This window comes from Lissotriton vulgaris, chromosome 7 (assembly GCF_964263255.1).
Source record: "Lissotriton vulgaris chromosome 7, aLisVul1.2, whole genome shotgun sequence".
NCBI lineage: Eukaryota > Metazoa > Chordata > Amphibia > Caudata > Salamandridae > Lissotriton > Lissotriton vulgaris.
Window position 1 is genome coordinate 1,255,322,562 of NC_141695.1, and position 22,497 is coordinate 1,255,345,058.

Below are 22,497 nucleotides of genomic sequence, written 5' to 3' on the forward strand. Positions count from 1 at the left end.
ATGGCCCACAACTTTTCCCGGTTCATTAACCAATTAAGCAAACATTTAACAGCGAGGTATGCTGGGCACTCTAGCGCGCATGTCCAGAAACCTATACACACTGTTGAGAGGTTAGCAGATGCGCAATAGTACCAGTACGCTCGGCGCATTCGCCGCTTTCACGATACTACACAGGAGGCAGCAATGATTTCTCCGGCGTCCCGGAAAAGCCTTATATGGCCCACAATTTTTTCCCAGTTCATAAACCAATTAAGCAAACATTTAACGGTGATTGCTGGGGGTATTTAAGACTCAAAAACGGGGCTCTTTTCATTACCGGTGGAGCCGCGGTCAGGGAAAGTAAGGCGCAGCAATTGTCCTGTAGTAGTGAGTATAACTATCCACTAAGCAACCTCGCTTACCATCACATGAAGTAAGTGACAATGAGGCTTCTATACAGATTGAGCAGTAAACCTTATTTTTTACAGGGTGCAAAACGCACTTCAACCCCACCGTTTTGGAGGCTCATGGTGCCAACCAGCACTTTGGCAACAAGTATGCTAACAACTGTTTCTTTCCTATATGATTCATCAGAAAACCTTAAAAATTAGCGGACTAGAGCGTGTGTTTTATGTTAAATGTTATGTGTGTATTGTCTGTGTTCTTTTTTACAGGGCACTTCACCACAATAGGATGACATACTATGTCTAGCAGTTGTAGCCCTCACAACATTTTTTTTTAGCTCACTGAACCAGTAGCACTGGATATTACAATGATAATACCTACAATATTCTTTTTCGTTGTGTTCTTTTTGTCCTTCTTTTTAGGTTCTCATTGTAAAAACTTTGAAATAGTAAAGTAGGCACATACTAGCCTTTTTTGAAAATATCACTTTTCTGTCATTTAACCGGAATTTCCAAGGGACGTGAGTAAGGTGGGGATCTATGCACCCCGTCCTGAAGAAGAAGCCTAGCTTCGAAACATAATACCTACAATATTCTTTTACTTTGTGTTCTTTTTGTCCTTCTTTTCATGTTCTCATTGTAGAAACTTTGAAATAGACAAGTAGGCACATACTAGCCTTTTTTGAAAATATCACTTTTCTGTAATTTAACCGGAATTTCCGAGGAACTTGAGTAAGGTGGGGATCTGGGCACCTGGTCTTGAAGAAGAAGCCTAGCTTCGAAACATGTAGACGACGTACACATGAGGTGTTGTACATTAACATACAAAATACCTCACACTCACTCTTTTTAACAGTACCAGCATGGGGGCCCATTAAAGTTTTCTGTAGACCTCACATGCCAGGTACTTTTTAACCTCACTTTGTCACTTTTCAGAACCCACCACTCACTTTAATACACTGAAACCTCACATGCACCACACATAGCCAATCTAAAAAAGTGCTCCAGCGTAGTCGCTGGTTAGTAGCACGCCACTTCCCGTAGAGGGGTGCGAAGACCCCAATCATGAAGCATGACACCAAGGGTCATTTTGGTGTGTGAGGGGTATTTAAAGAACACAGTGTGCTCCCCACCATGGTAGGGATCACTCTTAGAAAATCTTGATGTGGATTCTTTATGTTTAATTAATTCTCTAAGGTGAGGTTAGACATCATGGGTCCTCTAGAGATTTTACCTGGAGGATGTCGTTTTATTATAGTGCTGATTGATTATGCATCAAAATGGCCTGAGTTAAGACTTGTGAAAGAAGTCTCTTCTACGAATGTTATTTCCTTCCTCAAGGATGTTTTTATGAGGGAGGGGTTTCCTGAAACATAAGTGACAGATAATGGTGAACAATTTACCAGTGCTGTTTTTGAATCCTTTTTAAAGTCATGCAATGTCAATCATGTGAAGCGTTCTCTTTAACATCCCCAGTCCAGTGTACTTGTAGAGCGGATGAACAGGGTCCTGGAGGACTTTATCAGGTGGGCCAAGTCTTCTAATTGTGATATCTCCAACTCCATAAATAGTATGCTTTGGTTCTACAGAACCACCCCCCACTCCATGACCAACATTTCCACATTCGAATTATTAAGGGGAAGGAAGGCAAACACTAGTTTTAGGCCTGCATGGATGAACAAATGGATTAGGTCTTTTCCTGATGTTGACAGTCTTATGAAAGTGGTAAGAGAGAATGTTTCTGTCTCCCAACACAAACAAAGGTCTTGGTTTGATAACAGGAAGGCCGTAAAAACTGTGCCTGTTGTTATGGGAGACCTTGTACGTGTGAAATCTCCTTTACATGTGAAGAAGGGTGAGAGCAAGTTTGGTCCACCCTTTCTTGTCACCAGGGTGGGAAGGAATGCTGTACATGTTGAAGGAGGTAATTGGTGGAACGTTGGGAGGCGCTAGGGGGCGCACAGCGGAATGGCTGGGTAAGACCGCAGCTCCGCCGGACGGTCCAGAACGTGACGCCCAGTACCGCTAAAATGCCCTAACACACACTTTCAGAGCGCCGTCCCGTGTGTGTGAACGTTATTGGCACAGAATGGTGTAACAGCGGGACGTTGGCGGTCGATCTAACCGCAAGAAAACGGTGAAGATAGCCCAACAAGATGGCGGCCGCCGCTTCGCCACTAGAGCCAGCGCACTGACGATAGCAGCGATCATCCTGACTGAGACTGGGGGCAGCGCCGGAGGCCGCCAACAAGTGCGGGAAGAGCGCGCTGCCGGTCCGACTGCAGCGCGCCGCGGAGCAAGCACTTTGGAGCCGATTACCGGGTGGAGGAGCATAACAACATGGCGGCACCGAGACAGACGAGTCTGAACTACAGCGGTGAGTGCACCTGGCGGGATGTGCGCTAGCATTCACGGGTGGCCGACGATTGCTACACCAGGGTGTGTAATGAGACATATGCAACTGAGGCTACACCACAACGCAGCCTGCCAAAACCTGCTCGAGGGGGGGTGCTGCCGACGTGTGGAGCGCGACTCCTGCTGAAACTTGGGGACCTGGCCATGTTTCCCTCAGGAATGGTACACTAGCTTGCGTGGAGCTGTACGCATAGCCTCCCAGTCACTAGCGACGCACTCTGATTGATGCGAAACACGAAGGGGATCACGACCAGTCGCACTACCTCAACTTGGCTGTAGGAGCGCGTTATCTACCACAGCTACGCGAAAGGGTTCCTCAAAATGGCGCGACACCATCCCTCTTCACCAGGCACCAGTCCCTGCGGGCCGGAAGCTTGCACAGACTGCTGAGGACGGCACGCAAGAGGCATTGGAGGTCTAGAGTGTGCCCCGAAGATCGGGGGGAGCCCTGGGTTGCCATAACGCAGCTGCCCCTCCTCCACTGCTCGCCGTCAGTCACAGACCACCAGTGCCGGAACCGGCACGTTCTGCGAAGAACCAACACGGCGACGGCCAGCAGGAAAACGAGATCCACCCCGCGGGACGAGACGGCGCTCACCCCCCCTTCATCGACAATGGTGAGGCCAGACAAGCAGCAGCAGAAAATCTCCTTTGATTAAAAAAAGACGCCCAAATCCACCGACACGACGCCTGTCACGATGAGCGGATCACCGAGCGAACAGACTGCTGGTAGCAATATGGAAAAGATACTGCTCGCGATCCAATCTAACTTGCAAGACATCAATGGTAAATTGGACAATCTAACATGCAGAATGGATGGCATGGCCGCCAAATTGGAGAAACATGGAGAGAGGCTAGAGACGGCGGAAACACGACTCTCGGCAGTGGAGGACGAGTCACATGCCACCACTGTTAAGTGCACGTCTATGGAGCGGGTTCTGGAGGTGATCAAAGCGAAAGAGGAGGAATTGGAATCGCGCTCTAGACGCAATAATATTCGCATCACGGGTTTGCCGGAATCGACCAATACAGGCCGCATGGAGCAGTATGTCGAGAAACTGTGCAAAGACATCTTTGGAGTCGACTCGATGTCGCCAATTTTTGTAATAGAAAGGGCGCACAGGTCCCTTGCACCACGTCCGCCTCCTGGGGCGTCACCGCGTCCAATCGTCGCAAGGGTCCTGAATTATCGGGACAGGGACACCATCTTGCGACTATTACGAGAGATAGGCCCTATCACCCATCAAGGTAATAAGCTGGAGCTTTACCCCGATCACACTGTGGCCGTACAACAAGCTCGCAGGGAGTACACAGCGGTGAAATCCAAGCTCAGGGAACTTCAAGTCAACTACTCCATGCTATACCCGGCCAGATTGCGGGTGCTGTGGGAAGGCAAGCCTGTCATATTAGCGACTCCGAAAGCTGCGCAGGAATTTGTGAAAAAAATAATTTTACAAAATAAATCTGGGGCTCGTGAGGACCGGCAAGCTGACACGGAATGAACACAGTGGTCCCCAGGATGATCGAGACTGTCAGTGAGTATGTCAATGCCTATTGCTCCACAGGTACACCTACCTAATATTGCCTGCGAGATTAGCTTCTGCGTGCACGCAATAACCATGTTACTCTGAGCCACCTGATGGGGACTGTTGATCAAACAGACCGGAGCCGGACTTGCGTTTAGCCACTGCGAGGGTGCTTAATTCCCTGCTGTTACCGGTTCTATGGGAGGGACTCATGGTGGACTAACGAAGGAGTTTTAGGTAAACTCTCCTGGATGTTTTCAACTATGTTTTTTGTTGCATTACCTGCGCTAGAGACGCTCATGACCTTTCAATACTTAACGTCTGACATACTTCTGATATGTACTAGTGTTATGGGTATGACCATGCCTACGTTGTCACCGTTTCTGCACTCTATGACAATTATGCTATGTGAGTAGGGGACATGGTACATCTGCAGAGAGATGGATTGGGATCCTAGCTTTTCCAAACCTAATTGGGTTGTTCTGAAATGCAATTTCTCCTTTGAGTTCGGGCGAGGTACAAACGACATTGGCCGAGCTCTCATATGTAAACCTACTACTATATACTCATACGACGGGCTGGGGCGGCCTGGGTGTTATGACACAGCGAATATGTTTTTCCTAACGCATGTAACGCCGTCCACTTCCATTTAGTTGGAAGGAGAATTGCGCCTCCAGCGGACCTCCACAAGGGAGTTCCCCACACAAGTTTGATGGAAATGGGTTTGATGTTTAGCCCCGATCTGTTGTCGAGGGCACTGGTGGGGAGAGAATGGCTTCGGCATGTTTGGGTTGCTGGAGTGGGAGGGGGTGGGAGGGGAGAGTTACTTGTTGATACTATGAGAACTTCACGAGAGAACTATGGCTGTCACCTATGTTTTATGAGACCAGGGAACTTTTACATGTACATGTTTGCAGTTGGACACTTCTCGAATGTCCCCCGACACCACTACATAGCGCACCACATACAGATACCACTGCCGTGCCGATGACCCAGAGGTCGACTCAGATTGCTAACACACACGTAAAGCTCCTAACGTGGAATGTGCGAGGATTGACTCAACCCAAGAAAATCAGACAAGTGTTTGCATACCTAAATAGACATTCCGTAGATATCGCGTTTCTTCAAGAAACGCACATTGCTCCGAACACACATCACGCTATAGGCATAAAATGGGCCGAATCTGTTCATGTTGCTACATACTCTTCATATTCCAGGGGGGTGATGCTGCTGTTGCGAAAAGGGCTGAATTTCACGGTGCTAGAGGTGATACAGGACCCAGGAGGGAGGTATGTTATTGTGTCAGGGAAGTTGAGGGGTAAAGAAATAACTTTACTTAATGTCTATGGCCCCAATGTAGACTCCCCCGGCTTCTTTCAGACTCTGTGGGGACATCTGCAACACTTTACACACACTATGATACTATGTGGGGGCGACTGGAATGTAACGATTGCTGATGGGTTGGACCGATCTGCACAATCCACGGAACCTCACAAGAACACCAGAGCAAAATTACAACATATAATGGCTGACATACAACTAACAGACATATGGTGACACAGGTTTCCCATGGAGCCAGGTGCCACGCACGTTTCTGCATGCCATGGCAGCTGGTCCCGACTGGACTACTGGCTGGGTACTAGGGACATGGTACATTGGACTAATAAAATAGACACCCTTCCGAGGTCATTATCGGATCACAACCCGGTGTTATTGACGCTCTCTGTTCCTGATCACGTTCCACCCCCCTATCAATGGAGGTTTAACTCACGAGCATTGACAGACATACTGTACGAGGACGCTATACACACTGCAATTAAAGACTATTTCCTACTGAACGAATCGGCGGTTGATGACCCATGCATCCTGTGGGAAGCCTTTAAGGCGACGATTCGTGGGGTATGCATGAGCACAACTATAGGAACACTACGCGACATACGGCAACGGATAAAGAGGTGCGACATGCAAATGAGGGAGTTGGAAAGGGCATACGAAAATACCCAGGATGTAGCCTATTTGGGTAAATTGCGCACATTACATACAGAACACCAGAACCTAGTGGATGATGAGATAAAGTATATGGATAAAAAACACGCTGCTAGAGCTTTTGACGAGGGAGGTAGGCCGGGTGGACTTCTAGCGGCAAAAATCTGTGAGGGCAGGAAACACACAGGGATACTTGGCATCAAAACTGACAGCGAGGTTGTACTGACACAAACGGAAGATATACTGAAGAGCTTCGTCGCTTCTTATAGTGCGCTGTACACATCACAACCAATTGCATCCACAGAGGCTATAAACGAGTACTTTAGGGACGTAGCCATAGCGTGGCTGTCTGACCACCAGCGGGAATACTTAGCGGCTCCCATCACAGTTGAGGAAGTCACAGAGGTGATCAAAACACTCCCGAATGGTAAAGCACCAGGCCCGGACGGGTACACAAACGAATTTTACAAACACTTCGTGGATATCCTAGCTCCCAGACTGACAGAGATGTACGGGCCGCATTTGATCAGGGCGAACTCCCTCCAACGCTCCGAGAAGCGGTAATAATAGCTTTATTGAAACCATCCAAAGACCCGACCCAATGTGATTCCTACCGCCCGCTGTCACTAATAAATGTTGACTCTAAAATACTAGCAGAGATTATGGCCACAAGATTAACACCGCTAATGACCAATTTGGTGCTGCCTGACCAAGCAGGATTCGTTCCGACTAGATCCACGTCCCACAATACCCGAACGCTGTTTGCCCTAGCTCATTATGTCAAGCCAGAGACAAAGGCAGTGGCGGTGCTACTGGATGCTGCAAAAGCATTCGATTCTATCGAATGGCGGTACTTGATTGCGGTGCTCCATCGCATGGGCTTTCCTAAAAGATTCGTCCAATGGGTGTCCCTACTTTACACTAACCCACGTTCCAGGGTACGCATCAACGGGTACTTATCTGATAGCTTTGCTATAGAGCGTGGCACCAGGCAGGGCTGCCCGCTCTCCCCCCTGATATTTGCCCTAGCGTTGGAGCCCCTAGCCTGTATTATCCGACAGAACTATAAGTCATCCGCCCTGCAGTTTCCCGCCAGACCACTCCACATATCTTTATACGCGGACGACATGGTGCTCTACGTGCGCGATCCCGCTATACACCTAAACCAGCTGCTGCGTGAATACATCAAATTCGGTGGACACTCAGGCCTAACAATAAACTGGTCGAAGTCCTCCGTCATCCTCCTCACGGACACTATGTCCCCTCTTGACATTGACTACCCCCTAGAATGGCAGGCAGACCCGGTGCGATATCTGGGAGTAATGTTCCACAGAGACCCAGACGTAGTGATCCGAGCAAATTATGGCGTAACAATAGCTAAATTGGAAGATAAAGTGAAGCGCTGGATACAGCTGCCACTGTCCCTTGGAGACCGTATTGCGATAACTAAAATGAATATATTGCCCAAATTACTGTATTTATTCACTAACATACCCATCACCCCACAGGGAGAAGTATTTAGTCGCATCAACTCCTTGGTGTTACAGCTTATTTGGGCGGGTAAACAGGCGAGGATCGATCTCCAAACGTTGACGCTCCCATATGCAAAAGGAGGCTTTGGAGTGCCAGATTTTAAGCTATATTATATATGCGCGCAGGCACAGTACGCGGCTTACTGGTTCCACAAGGGGCCGTATCTAACGCACACAGCGATAGAAGAAGGAGATGCACATCCGATCCCTCTCACTGCCATCCTTTCACACAAACGTCCACCGCTACACGTCCGTGACATAAATACAATCGACACAACGGTTAGGGCGTGGCAAGAACTTGGCAGAATGTCACACAAAACCCCACTGTACGTAAGCAACATGCCGTTACACGACCATTCAGCGCTATCAGTTACGCACGAAAAGGTGGGAATGTCGCTATTACAACAGGTGGGCATTATACAGATGGGTGACTTGTATCAGGAGGGTAGATTCATAGACACTGCAGACCTTCAGTATATTCACAATAAATCACAGATGTTCCACTTCACACATTATAGACTGAAGCGCGCGGTGAGGGACTTCTACCCTACTTTTCCTGGGGAACCGGCCACACTAGACACTCTACAGCTCCTCATTACCACACAGGACCTATTACACCTCACATCACGGCTATACTCCTCAGCACAAGCTGAACTCCCACATTCTGCAGATAAGGCCAAGGCTAGATGGGACCTAGTATTAGATAACCCGCTGACAGACAAAGAATGGGAACAGGCATGCGCACTCACACAGACTCTGACCCCCAACGGTAATCTCAAACTCACGCATTTCAAATACATACATCAGGCATACTATACCCCTGCGCGAATGTGCAGATTTGGTTTGCAAGATGATAGCAACTGCAAAAGGTGCAGGGCAGACAATGCTGATTTTGTCCACTTGGTCTGGTACTGCCCCAAAATTCAGGAGTACTGGAGAGAGGTAATCACTAAGCTGTCCGTGATGGTGGGGGTGGAGGTTGAGTGTACAGTTCGTTGCTGCTTGTTGGGACTTGTGCCACATCTTAAGTCCTCTAAACGTAAATTCTGCGCAATCGCCTTGTTATTGGCCAAGAGGCAGATCTTGCGATGTTGGCACTCCATTCAGACACCCACCGCTCTGAAATGGCTTCAAGACATGTCCAGCTGTAGGGACAAACTACTGACTTACGAGGAGAGCCTACTACTGCGATCTAGGCCAAAGGACTTTTGGCTATATTTCACTGAATATTTGGCCACAGTGGAAAGTGACACGGAGTGACATTGGAGGATGAAAGGGTTGTAAAGACTGTAATGGCAGGGATGGGTGGGGGGACATGAGAGGTCCGGGAAAAATGACAGGACATATGTAGAATTGTACTTCTACATGTGTACAGCTGACAGTGGAGGTCTCGTTGTTGGGGTTAATGGTTTGTTTTCATTTCTTTGACTTTTCCTTTCTGTGTATGTTCTAATACACCAACAAAAGTGTAAAAAAAAGGCCTAATTTATGTGCTTTACGCCGCCGGACGGATGTTGTCGGCTGAATGGCTGTGTAATATCTGCATTATAACGCTCAATCATAATAACGCAGCCGGCCTCAGGGTTGTAGGCTCCCGGCTGTGTATACTTTTTATTTGCTGGTCTACCAAAAAAAAAAAAAAAAAAATTGGTGGAACGTTGGTAAAATTGTAAAAGTTAGAAATGTCGTTCCATTGACCTCAGCTTTACCTGCTTCTCATGAGGCTGTTGGACCTTATCAAGTCTCTCTTAGGAGGAGCTGTAGTTTAGTGGCCTTGCTGAAGGGTTTCATGAGTGTTGCAGCTGTTTTAAGGCAGTGGCAAGGACAATAACTATCAATTAAATGGGTAATTTCTTATCTCTCCTTACGTCAGCATAAATGCTTTGTCAGTGCTCAATTTGTAAAATAATGAGTTCCGGTGCCCAAAGTGCTGCTCAGAAGCCCACCGCCCGCACTATTAAATGTCAGTGTGCCGAATAACAAGGCTGAGTAGTCATGAATCCACCACAGGCCTCTTTAATTCACTGCCGAACACTCCCTGTCCTTTTATCTCACTCTTGTGGGTTCCTGCTTTCATCCTTGGGATGTTTTTACTTCTTTCTCTTCTTCCTTTTGTCCCATTTGTAAGTTGTCCCTCTCTTACTCTTAGGAAATGTCTGCTTAGAAAAAATAAACGCTGTGCTCCAAACATCAGTGCTGTTGCCCCCACCAGCAACCACCGTCTCAAATTGAGCATTATACCCTGTTCTACTCGATATAAAGTGTCAAGGATAGGAATTGAAATATCACACATAATTCTGCTGTCAACATGGAAATGCCACACATAAGCATACTGAAAACTTGGCTGCTATATAACTATTGTGTTTGGCAAATGATTCTTAGCAGGGAAAAGCAAAGACCTGTGGGAATGACCTTCCGCAGAGTGTGCATTCTCACTGGTGCCTCGTAATTTGCCCATGGGATTGCTAGCCCTTAGTAGTAACTCACTGAGTGTCTCCCACTTAATGTCCACCAATAAATTGCTAATTTGGTCTTGCAACTTCTCTTAGTATTCTGTGTCTCCTCAAGCTTTGAAGACAGGCTTCATGACACGGAAAGCCTCAGGTAATACGCCTGCTGATGCCTCAACAAGGTCTTTTACCTGGCTTTTCAATGTTTCTGTCCTTTGAGTCTAGTCCTTTCTGTCAGACTGGTCATTGTATTTCAGATGAGAGGTCTGGTCCCTGCCACCTATGCTGTGCCAGGGGCGGTGGGTGACATTTGAAAGTGGTGGGGCGCAAAGTGATTTGCATATAGCACCGTAGCGAGCAAGCCCAAACCACCAAAAGGGGGGGGTTACACCCCCCAAGAAAATTTTGAAAAAAAAGAAGAAAAATCGTGCATTTTCAAGCAAATTTGAGAAAGCAGGAAGGTTAATAAAGCAATTGTGAAAGTACAGTTATTACATTAATAGACGGCATAACATAAGGAGCTGCTTATTCAGTATAACCACAGAGCTTCATACATTCCGTCCTATTATGCTCAGGTGCTGAATTCAGACTATTAGACTTTAAATAAATACCAGCTTGAAATACCATGTTTTAACAGTGTGGCTAACGTTCGCACCATGCACAGCTTGAGGCAATTAAATAAAGGCATGTCAGTCGCAATGATTTAGATTATCAGCTTTCACAAAGTGCTAAAACAAATGCCGTCCTGAACAGTGCCGTCCTGCCGTCCTTAGCAGTGCCCACCACATATAGTGCCCAGTAACCACCTAATGTCCCAGGTCCAAAAGAAAAGGTCTCACTATCTACTACCGCCATGTTCGAGTTGTATTGAAATATGTAGGCAGCTTCAAAAAGACTCATTATAGGTAGCATGCTCTATAAAAAAAATAAAACACTTTCACAAAATACCTAAGAAGGTGTACAATTCACAGGGACTGGGCAGACACAATCACTATGCGGGGCAATTTGGGTATATTTTAGTCTTGCAACTAGCCCGAGGGAGGGGCAGACAGCTAAACAAGTCTGGTTGCCTAAAACAAATGTAAATGTGCTCAACTGGTCAAATTACGTTTACGCCGGTTTTGGCTGTAATTGGTGGCATCACTTCAAACTTTCTGACAATGCAACCTATCTTATACTGTCAGTGATGGAACTTTCAAATATTTACGTACATATTCACATTGTTTTCTGGCACAGACTTGGACCTCCTAGCACTAAACATACATAAATCATGGGGAATTAAAAAACAGGATGAGATTTCCTTAAATAGGCATATGAGATTTCCTTAAATAGGCATATGTTAACATATTTTTGTAGTATAACACTAATATGTACTTATGAGTGTATTGTTTAGTTATACATGGCTGATTAATTTGCTAAATTGTGACAGACATCCATGTATGCATGTTCAAGAGTTAAATAAACACAGAAATATACAAATTTACGGCTCCATTTATTCTCAAAGCACAAAATAAACATTGAAATATACCAGTTATATAGCCCAAAAAAATATGGATAAATACAGAGCATCACTTTATTATGTTGTTTGGTCTGTATGAGGATCCTGTTCCCAGTACTGGATGAATTACATCTTCCAGGCTGCATCTCAGAGGAACACTTTGATGTCAGAACAGTGTAAAAGGAAGGCGCATAATGTAAGGTTGAGGCTGAAATAAGCATGGTGGGATCAATGCCCAGTCACTTGATTAGGGAGAGGTTAATGTTCAAAGGACATTTCCAGCACCCCAGCTATATAGAGATTACCCCCCCCCCCCCCCACCGTTCACAGGCATTCAGGCATTCATTCAAATCATCCGAAGCAGGGGGCGTACCAGTAAGAGGTATATAAAGCGATTTATGGTTCAAAGGTCCAAAAACAAATACTTTTTGACGACACCGGAACTGTCCTGCAGCCCTGACCTTTTCACTTAGCTCACACTAAGAATTAAACCGGTTTAATTCTCAGCATGTTACCCCCCACTTCAGATAAGCGCAACAAGTACTGGAATTTAACCCTTGCTCCCCCGTACCTTGCCCACCAAAACCCGGAGAGAGCTATTTTGAGACTCGCTAGCTCAAACCAGCGAGAAATGGAGTGCCTCTCAGGCAAGGGTAGGCAGCGCTATATAAATGCAATTACAATACAATACAATGATAAATAAAGTGATTTGCATACGAGATTCAGGGCGCTTTTTAAGTGCCGGATAAAGCGCTTCTGTATCGATAGACCGAGCCTCCGCTGTTCCATTATATACCATTGAAGCCATGGATACTGGAATCATGGGCGTCCGCAGGGGAGGGCAAGGGGGTGCGCTTGCCCCCCCCTGGGTCACTGGTCCCATTCCTTTTGGTCTGTAATGTTCAAGATTACAGCAGGCTGTTCCCCTGCGAGAAGCCCCAGGAGTTTAAATGATCTCTCACTTGGGGCCTCTCGCACTTCTCTTTGAACTCTAGAGGCTGCAGCAGCCCCTCCCGGAACTCGAGCAGACTGTGGACAGACCCATTGTCATTCTCTCTGCTGCTGATCATCACTTAAAGAATGACAATGGGCCGTCTGCATGAAAAGTGCCCTGAAGGCGAGTGAGGAAGTTAAAATGTTGCCCCCCCCTGGAAAGCGAGTGATGAAGTTAAAAGTTTGCCCCCCCCTGGAAACATTTCTGCGGATGCCCATGACTGGAATGTAAAGCGGCTTATTTCCCTGTTTGTATACCTGTCTGCTGATACGAAATGCCGCATGCGTCCGGTTTATTAGTCTCAACCCTTGAATCCAGCCTAAGGGAATGGAGACCCCCAGAGTTTAACAAGCGACCCCAAAATTACGAAGCAAAAGCGATCTATATATGCAATATTTCAGTACATGCTTCTTGGGGTTTTAGAAAGTAGTGAACACAAAACGAAACAGTGTTTTAGAGACACCCCCACCCCCTCCGGAAAATACAGAGAACGCCCTCTTAGACCTTACTGCCTTCCTACTATATGTAATGCAATGTCCTTCTGTTTTACAGTGGGTATGTAAAGCGCTCTGATACCTACAAGTCAAGCTTGCGCTATATAAAACTTTAAAAAATAAAATACAATTAAAATAAATTGCCGTTGTACGAGTCCCCCAGCACCCCAGCCTTGCACCCCACAGCCCCTCTTAAAGGTCCCGAACTGGAATAAATCACTTACAGCCACTGGATAGCTCCACAGATCGCGATGCAGTGCAGGAGGAGGGCGGCGGTGATAAGCAGGGTAGCTCTGGTTCCGGGGGCCATAGTCCGGTGTGCAGGATCTGGAGGTGGTTCAGCGTGCTCAGGCCAGAGCAGGGAAGATAGATAAGTCCGGCAGGGGAGACGGCTCGCTACAGTCCCGGGAGACACAGAATCCGCTTCCAAAAAGTTCCAAAAATCTCTTCTCCTGGCCACTGCTTGCTGGGTGCTGTGGCACGGCTGCCCTGCTCTGTGCTGGCTCTGCCGTCTGTCCTGCCTGGCACTGCTGACCGGCCGGGCCTGGGGGGCTCTCGCAGGGTCTGCTTCTTGCTTCTCCTCCTGCCAGCCCGGGGTCGCGCCACTCTGCCCCCACCCGCGCGCAGCATCCAATAATGGATGCCGCGCGGTGGACCAGCCAATCCTGGCGCTGCATGCAGCACCAGGATTGGCTAGGGGGGCACACTGTGTGCTCGCCCTGGGCAGCCTTTGAAAACCTGGCCAGGCTGAAGCCGCACCCCCGGCCCCTTCTCTATGCTTGCTGGCATCAGCGCATGCGTGGGCAAGTCTCAGCCCAGCAGTCTCATGCGCACAGTGCTGGCCTGCTGCAGACTGTCACTCAAGCAGCTGCAGCAGACCAGCAGCCCCGCCCCCCCCACCCCCTGCGCACTCCGACCGCACCACCTGCCATTGACTGTATTGACATGATCCGATCATCCGACGTGTCACTCCCGCACTGCGCTTTATGCTGTAACTTAATTTTTGCTTTAAATTAAGCTTAGCTGCAGACTAGTGCCACGGTGCGTCCAGGGCTTAGTGGGGCTACGCCCCTACGCCCCTACGCTCCAATGGACGCACCGCGGCTGTGCTGTGCATGGTGTGGCAAGGGGCCTGTAGGGCTACGACACAGGAAGCATCCATAAGAGTTACTCCACTTTCTCCAGCGACCAGTTCTCGAGTGATTATAACTCAGACGTCTTACTCTTACACATTTGTAGATAACAGTCAACCAATCAGTGGTATATGCACACAAGCAACAGTTACCTCATCAGCTCTTGCATCATTCTCTCTTTCTGAAGGAGCTACATGGTTTCCCACCTCTTAGGCCTCTAAACGTGTGCCTTATATGTTGCTCTGCTAGCACACTAACTGCTGTGGTCCTCTAGTCCTTACATGTAAAATCATACAGATCGTTACTGAAGGAGGCCCTTAGAGTTAACTTCTCTTTTTCAGGGGAGATTCAAGTTTACTGCCCTGCTGCCTTTTCGTGAGAGCTGCTGTTTCACCTCTTGTGGTTTTTCCTTTAAAGGTGTGGTCAGGGGCGTAGCTTGGTCAGTAAGACTGGGCAGGGAGGGTGTTCGAGCTTCAGATTTTCCGACAATCACACATCATGTTAACTTTTATATGAGAAGCAGAGCATGAGGGGGGCTCAAGGGACAATGGAAAGGAAAAGGAGTGCAGATTGTGAGGGGTACTTCAAAGACAGTATTTTGTAAAATGCCCATGTTTTAAGACCTTCAGAAGAGTGTATGTATTTGTCAGAGGAAGTATTTAAACATCACAGGTGAAATCCGACAGACACCTCACCATACCCGACGAAAGCTCCTGTACCCAACTATTTACTAAATAAATCATTTATTAGGGGGAGTGAAACACTCCAAACACCCCCCTGAACCTACGACTCTGGTGTGAGTGAGTAAGTCAATCAGTCTGGCATCCATTTCCAAATGGCTGTCCTCTGTAGAGTATTCAAGGTAAACACAAATGCTGCCTGAATTGGGGAGTGAGGGGGAGGTAAAGATGGGGGCTAAATAGTCTTCAAGAGGGAGACAAGGATTCTAAAAGTTAGAAGACATGTTTATTGCAATACATTGTCCAGGGATCATATGTACCCAGGGATCCTATTTGCAGAACATAGGTATCATTCATGCATCATCATGCTGTGTCTTGCCACTCGAGACACCACAGGTGCACCTGCAGGGTCAGGCAAAGCATGGTTCTGCAGCCAACCTCTCTGTGACCAATCTAGGTATGGAATGTTCATTAATGAGGAGGTTTGATGAGCTCTTAATTAGTAAGGCTACTGCCATCAATAAGGAGTCGTGTAGGTGACATCTATTAGTTATGCAAGTTTCTTAATAAGAATGCTTTAGCATTAGACAATGTGGAGCTGGATTAGTAGGAGAAGGCAGCAGTCAGCTTACCTCGGCTGCAAAAAGCATGTGAGTGCTCATGTTGTCATTGAGGAGCTCGTCAGGGAACTTCATCTGGTATTCCCGCCTGTGGAGCTGCTGCGGGATGCACTGCTCCGAGATCTGCGCAATCAGTGTCAGCATCCGCTCCTGGAAGCAAAAGGAGGAGAGGCAGGGGTTCAAGCAACGCAAGATGTGTGGATTAAAGACATGAGGGACTACAGCGAGAGAGCTCACTGATAACCTCCTCCAGGTACAACTACTATCAGCACAGCCCGCTCCCAACTTCAGGAACATTCTGTACAGTGCCCAAGCACATTAATGACACTAATGGCTGAATGCGCCTTCCGCCTACCTCTGGTCCAAAATATAGCAGCAAGGCCTACACACAAACATCAACATGGCTCTCTATGCACCTTACAGGGAGGCTGACACACAGCCATGGCACAATGGGACTCACTCAACTCCCTCATGGAACAAGCGTTCCTTAAATGGCTGCTTCCTCCCCCCCCCCCTCAAAGCAAACCTGCTTTTGGCCAGACAGGCTCTTCTCATGCTTGTCTTCACAAGGTACACACCTGGGTCGAATGCAGTTGATTCAGCAGCGACAGGTAATGCTGAGGGTCCTTCTGCATCTCGAAGCAGTGCAGCGCAGAAACCACCCGCGTCACATCCTCGTCAGCATAGAAAAACTGAGCCAGGAGCCTGGTGTCAGACCTCTGAAAAGCAATGGAAGAGCATTCAGCACAAGTATAACAGCACGACCACTTGCTCACTAGAACAAACATGAAGGCAGCTGCCCTTTAGTCAGCACGTGTGTGTCTACGGACCAAGCCATCAATTAAGCATCAACATTTGCAGAAAAAAAAGACAGAAACAATGCTTGCACATTTATGTCTAACTTTGCGGTAATGCAAGCTTGTGATAATTCTGTTAACTAATAATGAATTACGGTATAAAAGCAAAATGTCCAACATTCTGTAAATGACTTTGTTATTGGGGGTGATGCTCATTTCTCCCAAATAGCACTGCAGCACAGCTCCACTGTACATAAACAGCAGAAAGAAGCCCTGAAAAAGCTTCCACTGATGCCCTAACATTATTGTAACTATATAGAGGTATCTTTTTCCATGTTTTTGACGCCACTACAGGCCTTATAACAACGTCCCTGATATCATCCCGTAACTCCTCCCAAGAGTTCTCGATACTGAGGGCTCTGATAACTGTCGCTAGAAATATTCAGTGGATGTGGAACTTGCCTGAAGTTTTTTGTTGTTTTTGCCTGCCTGCCAGTGTTTTGAGGTACTGCATTGATTAGCATTATAATTGACGATTGACTGGTGAAATACAACACACTAATGTTTTTGTCACATAATTGTCCTGTAGCAACATGCTCACTTCACCTGGGTAAAATCTGGTGGGAAAAAAAGTGCAGCGAGAGAGGTTTGGATAGAGCTACAGGGATCACAAGTGAGACTTTGAGGACCATTTTAGAGGTGAGGAATTAATAGAGGAGTCAGTAATTTACTTCCAAAATATTCCCAGTATTTTTACCTTAGGCCTCCTATAAGGCAGAATCCCTGTATAAGTGGTAAGGGCTCGGAAAGAATTTGTAAGGTTCAGAGAGGGGTAGCTTTAAAAAGTTAGTAGGTGCCTTTTAGGGTTCAGGGAAAGGTAAGCATTAAGGAGTTGGAAGGCTTTTTAGGGTTCAAAGATGGGTAGCATTAAAGGGTAGTAATGGATTGTTAGAGTTCAATAATGGGTAGCATTCCTGGGTAGTTATAGTATTTACAGTTCATTGATAAGTAGCAATAATGGATTTGTAGTATTTAGGGAAAGGTATCTATACTTAAGTATAAAAAAACGAAAGAAAATGCATCTCATATGACGCCCTCAAAGAGGTGTCTTAAAAAAAAGACTGAAATTGGCTGGTGCACACACTATCTTCAAAGACTAAGTTGCACTCCTAACCTTAGCCCCCACGATCAGACAGAAAACAGATCATTTAGGAGGCAAATAACATTAATATGTTGGAATGTGGCGGGGCTCCAACAAACCATGCAGCAAAAGGATACCTTAGAATTCTAAAGCCATGGGACATACTTTGTTTTCAAGTAAGGTAGAATAGATGTTTGATACCAAAAAATGGATATCAGGAATTGCATCACCCAGCATAAAAAAATCAATATGAATGAAAGACCTTCAGGTGGGCTGTCAATTTATGTATCCAGAGTCATAAACGCAAAAATAACAGTTGTGGAACAAAACCAGACATATCCAGAATAGTTTTCAAACGACACACAAAGGGCATATCAAATAATACCTGATCTGTTTAAAAAATCTCAAGATGAAATTCTAGGTAAACTCTGCGACTCAACACAAAGAACTATGTGTGTCATTCAAACATATGAGATTCTACTTCTAGGCGATTTTAATATTAAAAAAAACTCACACAAACTCTCTTTCTGGCGGCTCTGGTAAAAAAAGACCACCAACTTCAGCATATCTTAAAGGCATACAACCTGCAACCCCTTCAGGCTACTAATTCTGGAATTAATCAAGAGCAAGTAGTCACAACACACAGAAGCGGGTCAACATTAGACTACATATTTGTATCAAAAGCTCTTAGGGAGTGCTGCAAACACTTGGTTAATCCACTATAAAAGGAACGTGATCATTATTCCATGATTGCCAACTTTTTGATGACATGTGTAAGGCCATCAAAGAACGGTTTAACCAGTGGCAACTTGAGTTTAAACATGCAAACACCGAATTTGCCACAGTGCAAGTGAAGCAACATATTACAAGATGGTCAGAAGTTGTCACCTCTGTACACAACTCATTGGCGGGAAAGAGTTGCAGTCAAGTAAACAATAAGAGACATGCTGTTGGCCACCCGGCACAGAGAGCCTGGTATAATGTACACTTAAAAACAACGCAATACTAAGGAAAGCAAACAAAATGTACAAGTCGAAAATGTCGTAAATGAAACAGCGAAATACAAGTTGCCAGAAGAGAAGAGATCTTATCAAAAAGCTCTCTGGAAGGCCGAGAAGAAGCACCACGAAGACCAGTGGTGCAGAGTTCCCGCACTACAGGGGAGCAATAAACAGTTTGAATTTTGACAGTCTGTAAACAGAATAAATGAAACCACGCATCAAAAGGTAAACTGCATATTGCAATGCAAGAAACATGTCTGGCATATATAAAAAATATGTACACTAATGAAGAAATAGCAAGAGATGACACATAGACGCCCAATAAAAGAATGGCGTCAGCAATATCCATCGACAGCTTTATTAAGCAGAAACTGGTCAAATATACTCTGAAGACAATAAGAGCAGACGGGGCTCCAAACCCAATTGGCCTAGCAGGACTGCAATTTAAAGCAGACAGAGAGTTCTGGACCCACTCTTTGACGCTGCTGTATCAAGCCTCCTTTACATATGCGCAGGTCCCGGAATCGGGGCATGGATCCATATTGCACCCAATCGACAAGAAGAGGACTACAAGGGACCCTGCAAATTAATGGCTGATAACCCTACTTGACATGGAGGCAAAGGCATATGTAATAATTCTTTTTAAAAAAAAGCTAGAAGTTTGGGCATAAAAAATAAAAATAAATGAATTCCTCATTATGAAACTGGATTCAGGCATAAAGCCTCGACCGTAGATAGTATTGTTGCCCTATCATACCTGGCTAACTGCACGAACTGACCTTTCCAGCCACGGCTTTATGCCTGCTTTGTGGACTACTCAGCAGTGGTTGACGGCATAGACTGTCAAATACTACGGATGAAGTTAGCTGAGTGGGACAGTTCACAAACTTCACTTAGGCAATGATGGCACTTTACTCAGATACTTGTACGAGTTAAACGGGGCAATGGAAACAAGATCTTAACAAAGATCGCCATAAACAAGGATGTAAATAAAGGCTGTGTACTGACCTCATTTTTGTTTAACCTACACAGCGCCGATCTAGGGACTGCAATAAAGAAGGCTAACACATCTCTTCCACGAATAGGGCGGTTTATGATCCGGATCCTACAATATGCAGATGACCTAGTAATTCTAAATCACACAAAAATAGGACTACAATGATCTCTAGGCGAGCTGCACAAACATAATTTGAGTATAAACCTCTGGCAAATGCTAGTAAAACAAAAGTATTGGTATTTGGGAAACAAATGGGAAAATCTATGAAAGTGTATCAGCTGGGTTCGGTCAAGATTGATTTTACAACAACTTACAGCTATCTGGGGAATTAAAGCGGTCTAAACTGCAAACCCATAAGGGATTAATGGAGGAAAAGCCTATAATTTAATATTTGCACTATGTCGTCTAAATACAAAGTTACGTAGATCATCAGCTAAAACGGTCATAAGGGTAGTAAAATTCAAAATGGTGCTAACAATATCCTACAGTCATCAAGCTTTCCCGTCAAAAATGGTTGCATTACTAGACAAGATGCATCACTTACAGACAAGTATTTCAACTACCATAGTACATCCGCATTGCTCAAATACTTCTGCAAATTGGTTTACTAAAACAAGACCTAGCTTGAAAGTCTCAATTTCTTAGATATTACCATCAGATAATAAACACCAAAGGCGGTCCACTAAAAATAGTATTGCAGGAGATGTTAAATGGCTAACAACGAATGGACAAGATATTTGAACAAAGCTAGTGCTGAATTCGAGCTGAATGTAGATTCTCTTAGACCAAGCAGCCTCTTTAGAGCATCTGACATGGAATCGCTACAATCACACACATTTTACAGGGCTATTTTATCATCCTTTGAATCTCCACGCCCACAGTATTATCTGAAAGAAACAGTGAGCTGGGCTTGCAAGAGAAACATAATGCTTGCTAGGTTTCTAACCCTAACAATTTAGGAACTACAACCAAAATTGACAAATAGTTATCACCATTCCAAACCGCAGATTTTGCTCATATAATAAAGAGTGTTTTGCACACATACTACTATGCTGCACAGAATTTGGAACTGCTCGCCTTTCTCTTTTAAAACTGGTGTTTTTAAAGAATGCAATACATACCTGTAAGGAGCCTTTATTATTTTGTTTTAATTCAACAGATATAACTGTACTTGCTCGATATGGGAGATTTTGTAATATAATTCTGGAGAGCAGTAGCAGTGAAGACCCGGCGGAAAGGTAGGTTGTTATTTTTTTTGTTTAATTGTGACCCCCCCCCTTCCTGAGTGACCCCACTCCCCATGTGGAGCCCTCCCCACTTCACAAGCCATGCCGGCCGCTACTACCTCCCCCTCTTTCTCCCTCTCTCTCCGGAAGCCTCCTGGTGCCATTAACCTCAGGGAGCTGAGGAAAGTGACAACAGCCACAGGAGCAGGTCTGGGTTTTCAAAACTAGCCTCCCTCCAAGAGGTCCAGCCCACTGGCAAAATGGCCAGTGAAATAAAAGGTCCGTCGGGCCCTACACATCATGCAGCATAGCAGGCAAAGCCCTGAGGTGGATACAATCCTACATGACAGGGAGACAACAGATGGTAACCCTAGCACCCTTTTCATCGCCCAAGTCCCTGGTCAGTCATGGAGTACCTCAGGGCTCCTCGATCAGCCCTATTCTTTTTAATCTTTATCTGCAGCCCCTGATCCCCATGATCAAATCCTTCGGTATAGATCTGATAAACTACGCCGATGACACACAATTGGTGTTTTCTCTAGAAGGAAGACAGGCGGTGTCTATGGAGACTTTCCAGAACTGCATGAACAAGGTGTCCAGGTGGTTGACAATAAACTCCCTTCAATTTAATGAGGGGAAGACAGAGGTTGTCTATTGTTCGTCAGCCAAGCTGAGTCAACAACCCTCCCATGAGATCAGGCTCGCGCCGGGAGCAGAACCTTGCATCCCAGTTAAGACCGTGCGCAATCTAGGGGTACTGTTTGATGCGGATCTTCAAATGACCTCTCAGACCAATAAAACCATCAGTGTCTGTTATGGATTGTTGAAGGCACTCAGACAGATTCTGCCCCTCCTGCCTGACGAATCTAGACCACTAGTAGTTAGGAGTGTGATTCTGGCCAGACTGGACTATTGTAACTCGCTATATCTAGGGGCCCCCTTATATATCCTACAGGGGCTCCAGCGGGTCCAGTCTATAGCGGCCAAGATGGCACTTAAAAGACCTCGCAGTTCTTCCACTACGTCGGCGCTAAGAGATCTACACTGGCTGCCAATCGGGAGTAGAGTTGCCTTCAAGTCCCTATGTATCGTGTACAGAGCCCTGCACAATACAGGACCTATCCCTCTACAGGAAAGGATCTCCTGGTATAGTCCGTCCAGGTCCCTGCGCTCTGCTAGCCAGAGTTTGGCAGCAATTACCAGGATCAGGAGATCAAGGATGGGAGGCAGAGCGTTCTGTACCTCTGCCTCCAGGCTGTGGAATGAGCTTCCCCAGAACATCAGACAAATTGACACCCTACTGGGTTTCAGAAAGAGCCTGAAAACCTGGCTGTTCGCCAAAGTATAACCCCCCTGACTCTATTTAATAGCTTTGGCGGCTGGTTTATAGGTCATGACAGCTAGTGTATTGTATACCATCTGATTACCATCTGACTACTTCCTGTTGGGCGCCAGGATACCCGTAGGGTGACAGTTGCGCATTACAAATAATAAATACAATACAATACAATACAATACAGGCCGCTCAACATGCATGCCAACCCTCCAGATTCAGGCAGGAGACTACCGATTTTAAGGCCAGTCTCTCAATTCCTGCATGCAGAAAGCCAAATCCTCTGCGCTG

The 22,497-nt window shown here is 46.1% G+C and overlaps 1 protein-coding gene across 3 annotated transcripts in view; it reads right to left on the bottom strand.

Moving 5' to 3' along the window:
* LOC147703343 (uncharacterized) overlaps positions 1-22,497 on the bottom strand; it is a 210,328-nt gene that overhangs the window by 139,550 nt on the left and 48,281 nt on the right. For all 3 annotated transcript variants that reach the window (XR_015297575.1, XM_086931788.1, XM_086931787.1), the window contains exons 2-3: positions 16,290-16,430; positions 15,724-15,861 (exon numbers count right to left, since the gene is read on the bottom strand). Coding sequence is in view for 2 of the 3 variants with exons in the window: in XM_086931787.1 (XP_086787913.1) it covers positions 15,724-15,861; positions 16,290-16,430 (279 nt within the window). In the remaining variant the exon portion in view is untranslated. The remainder of the gene's footprint in view (positions 1-15,723; positions 15,862-16,289; positions 16,431-22,497) is intronic.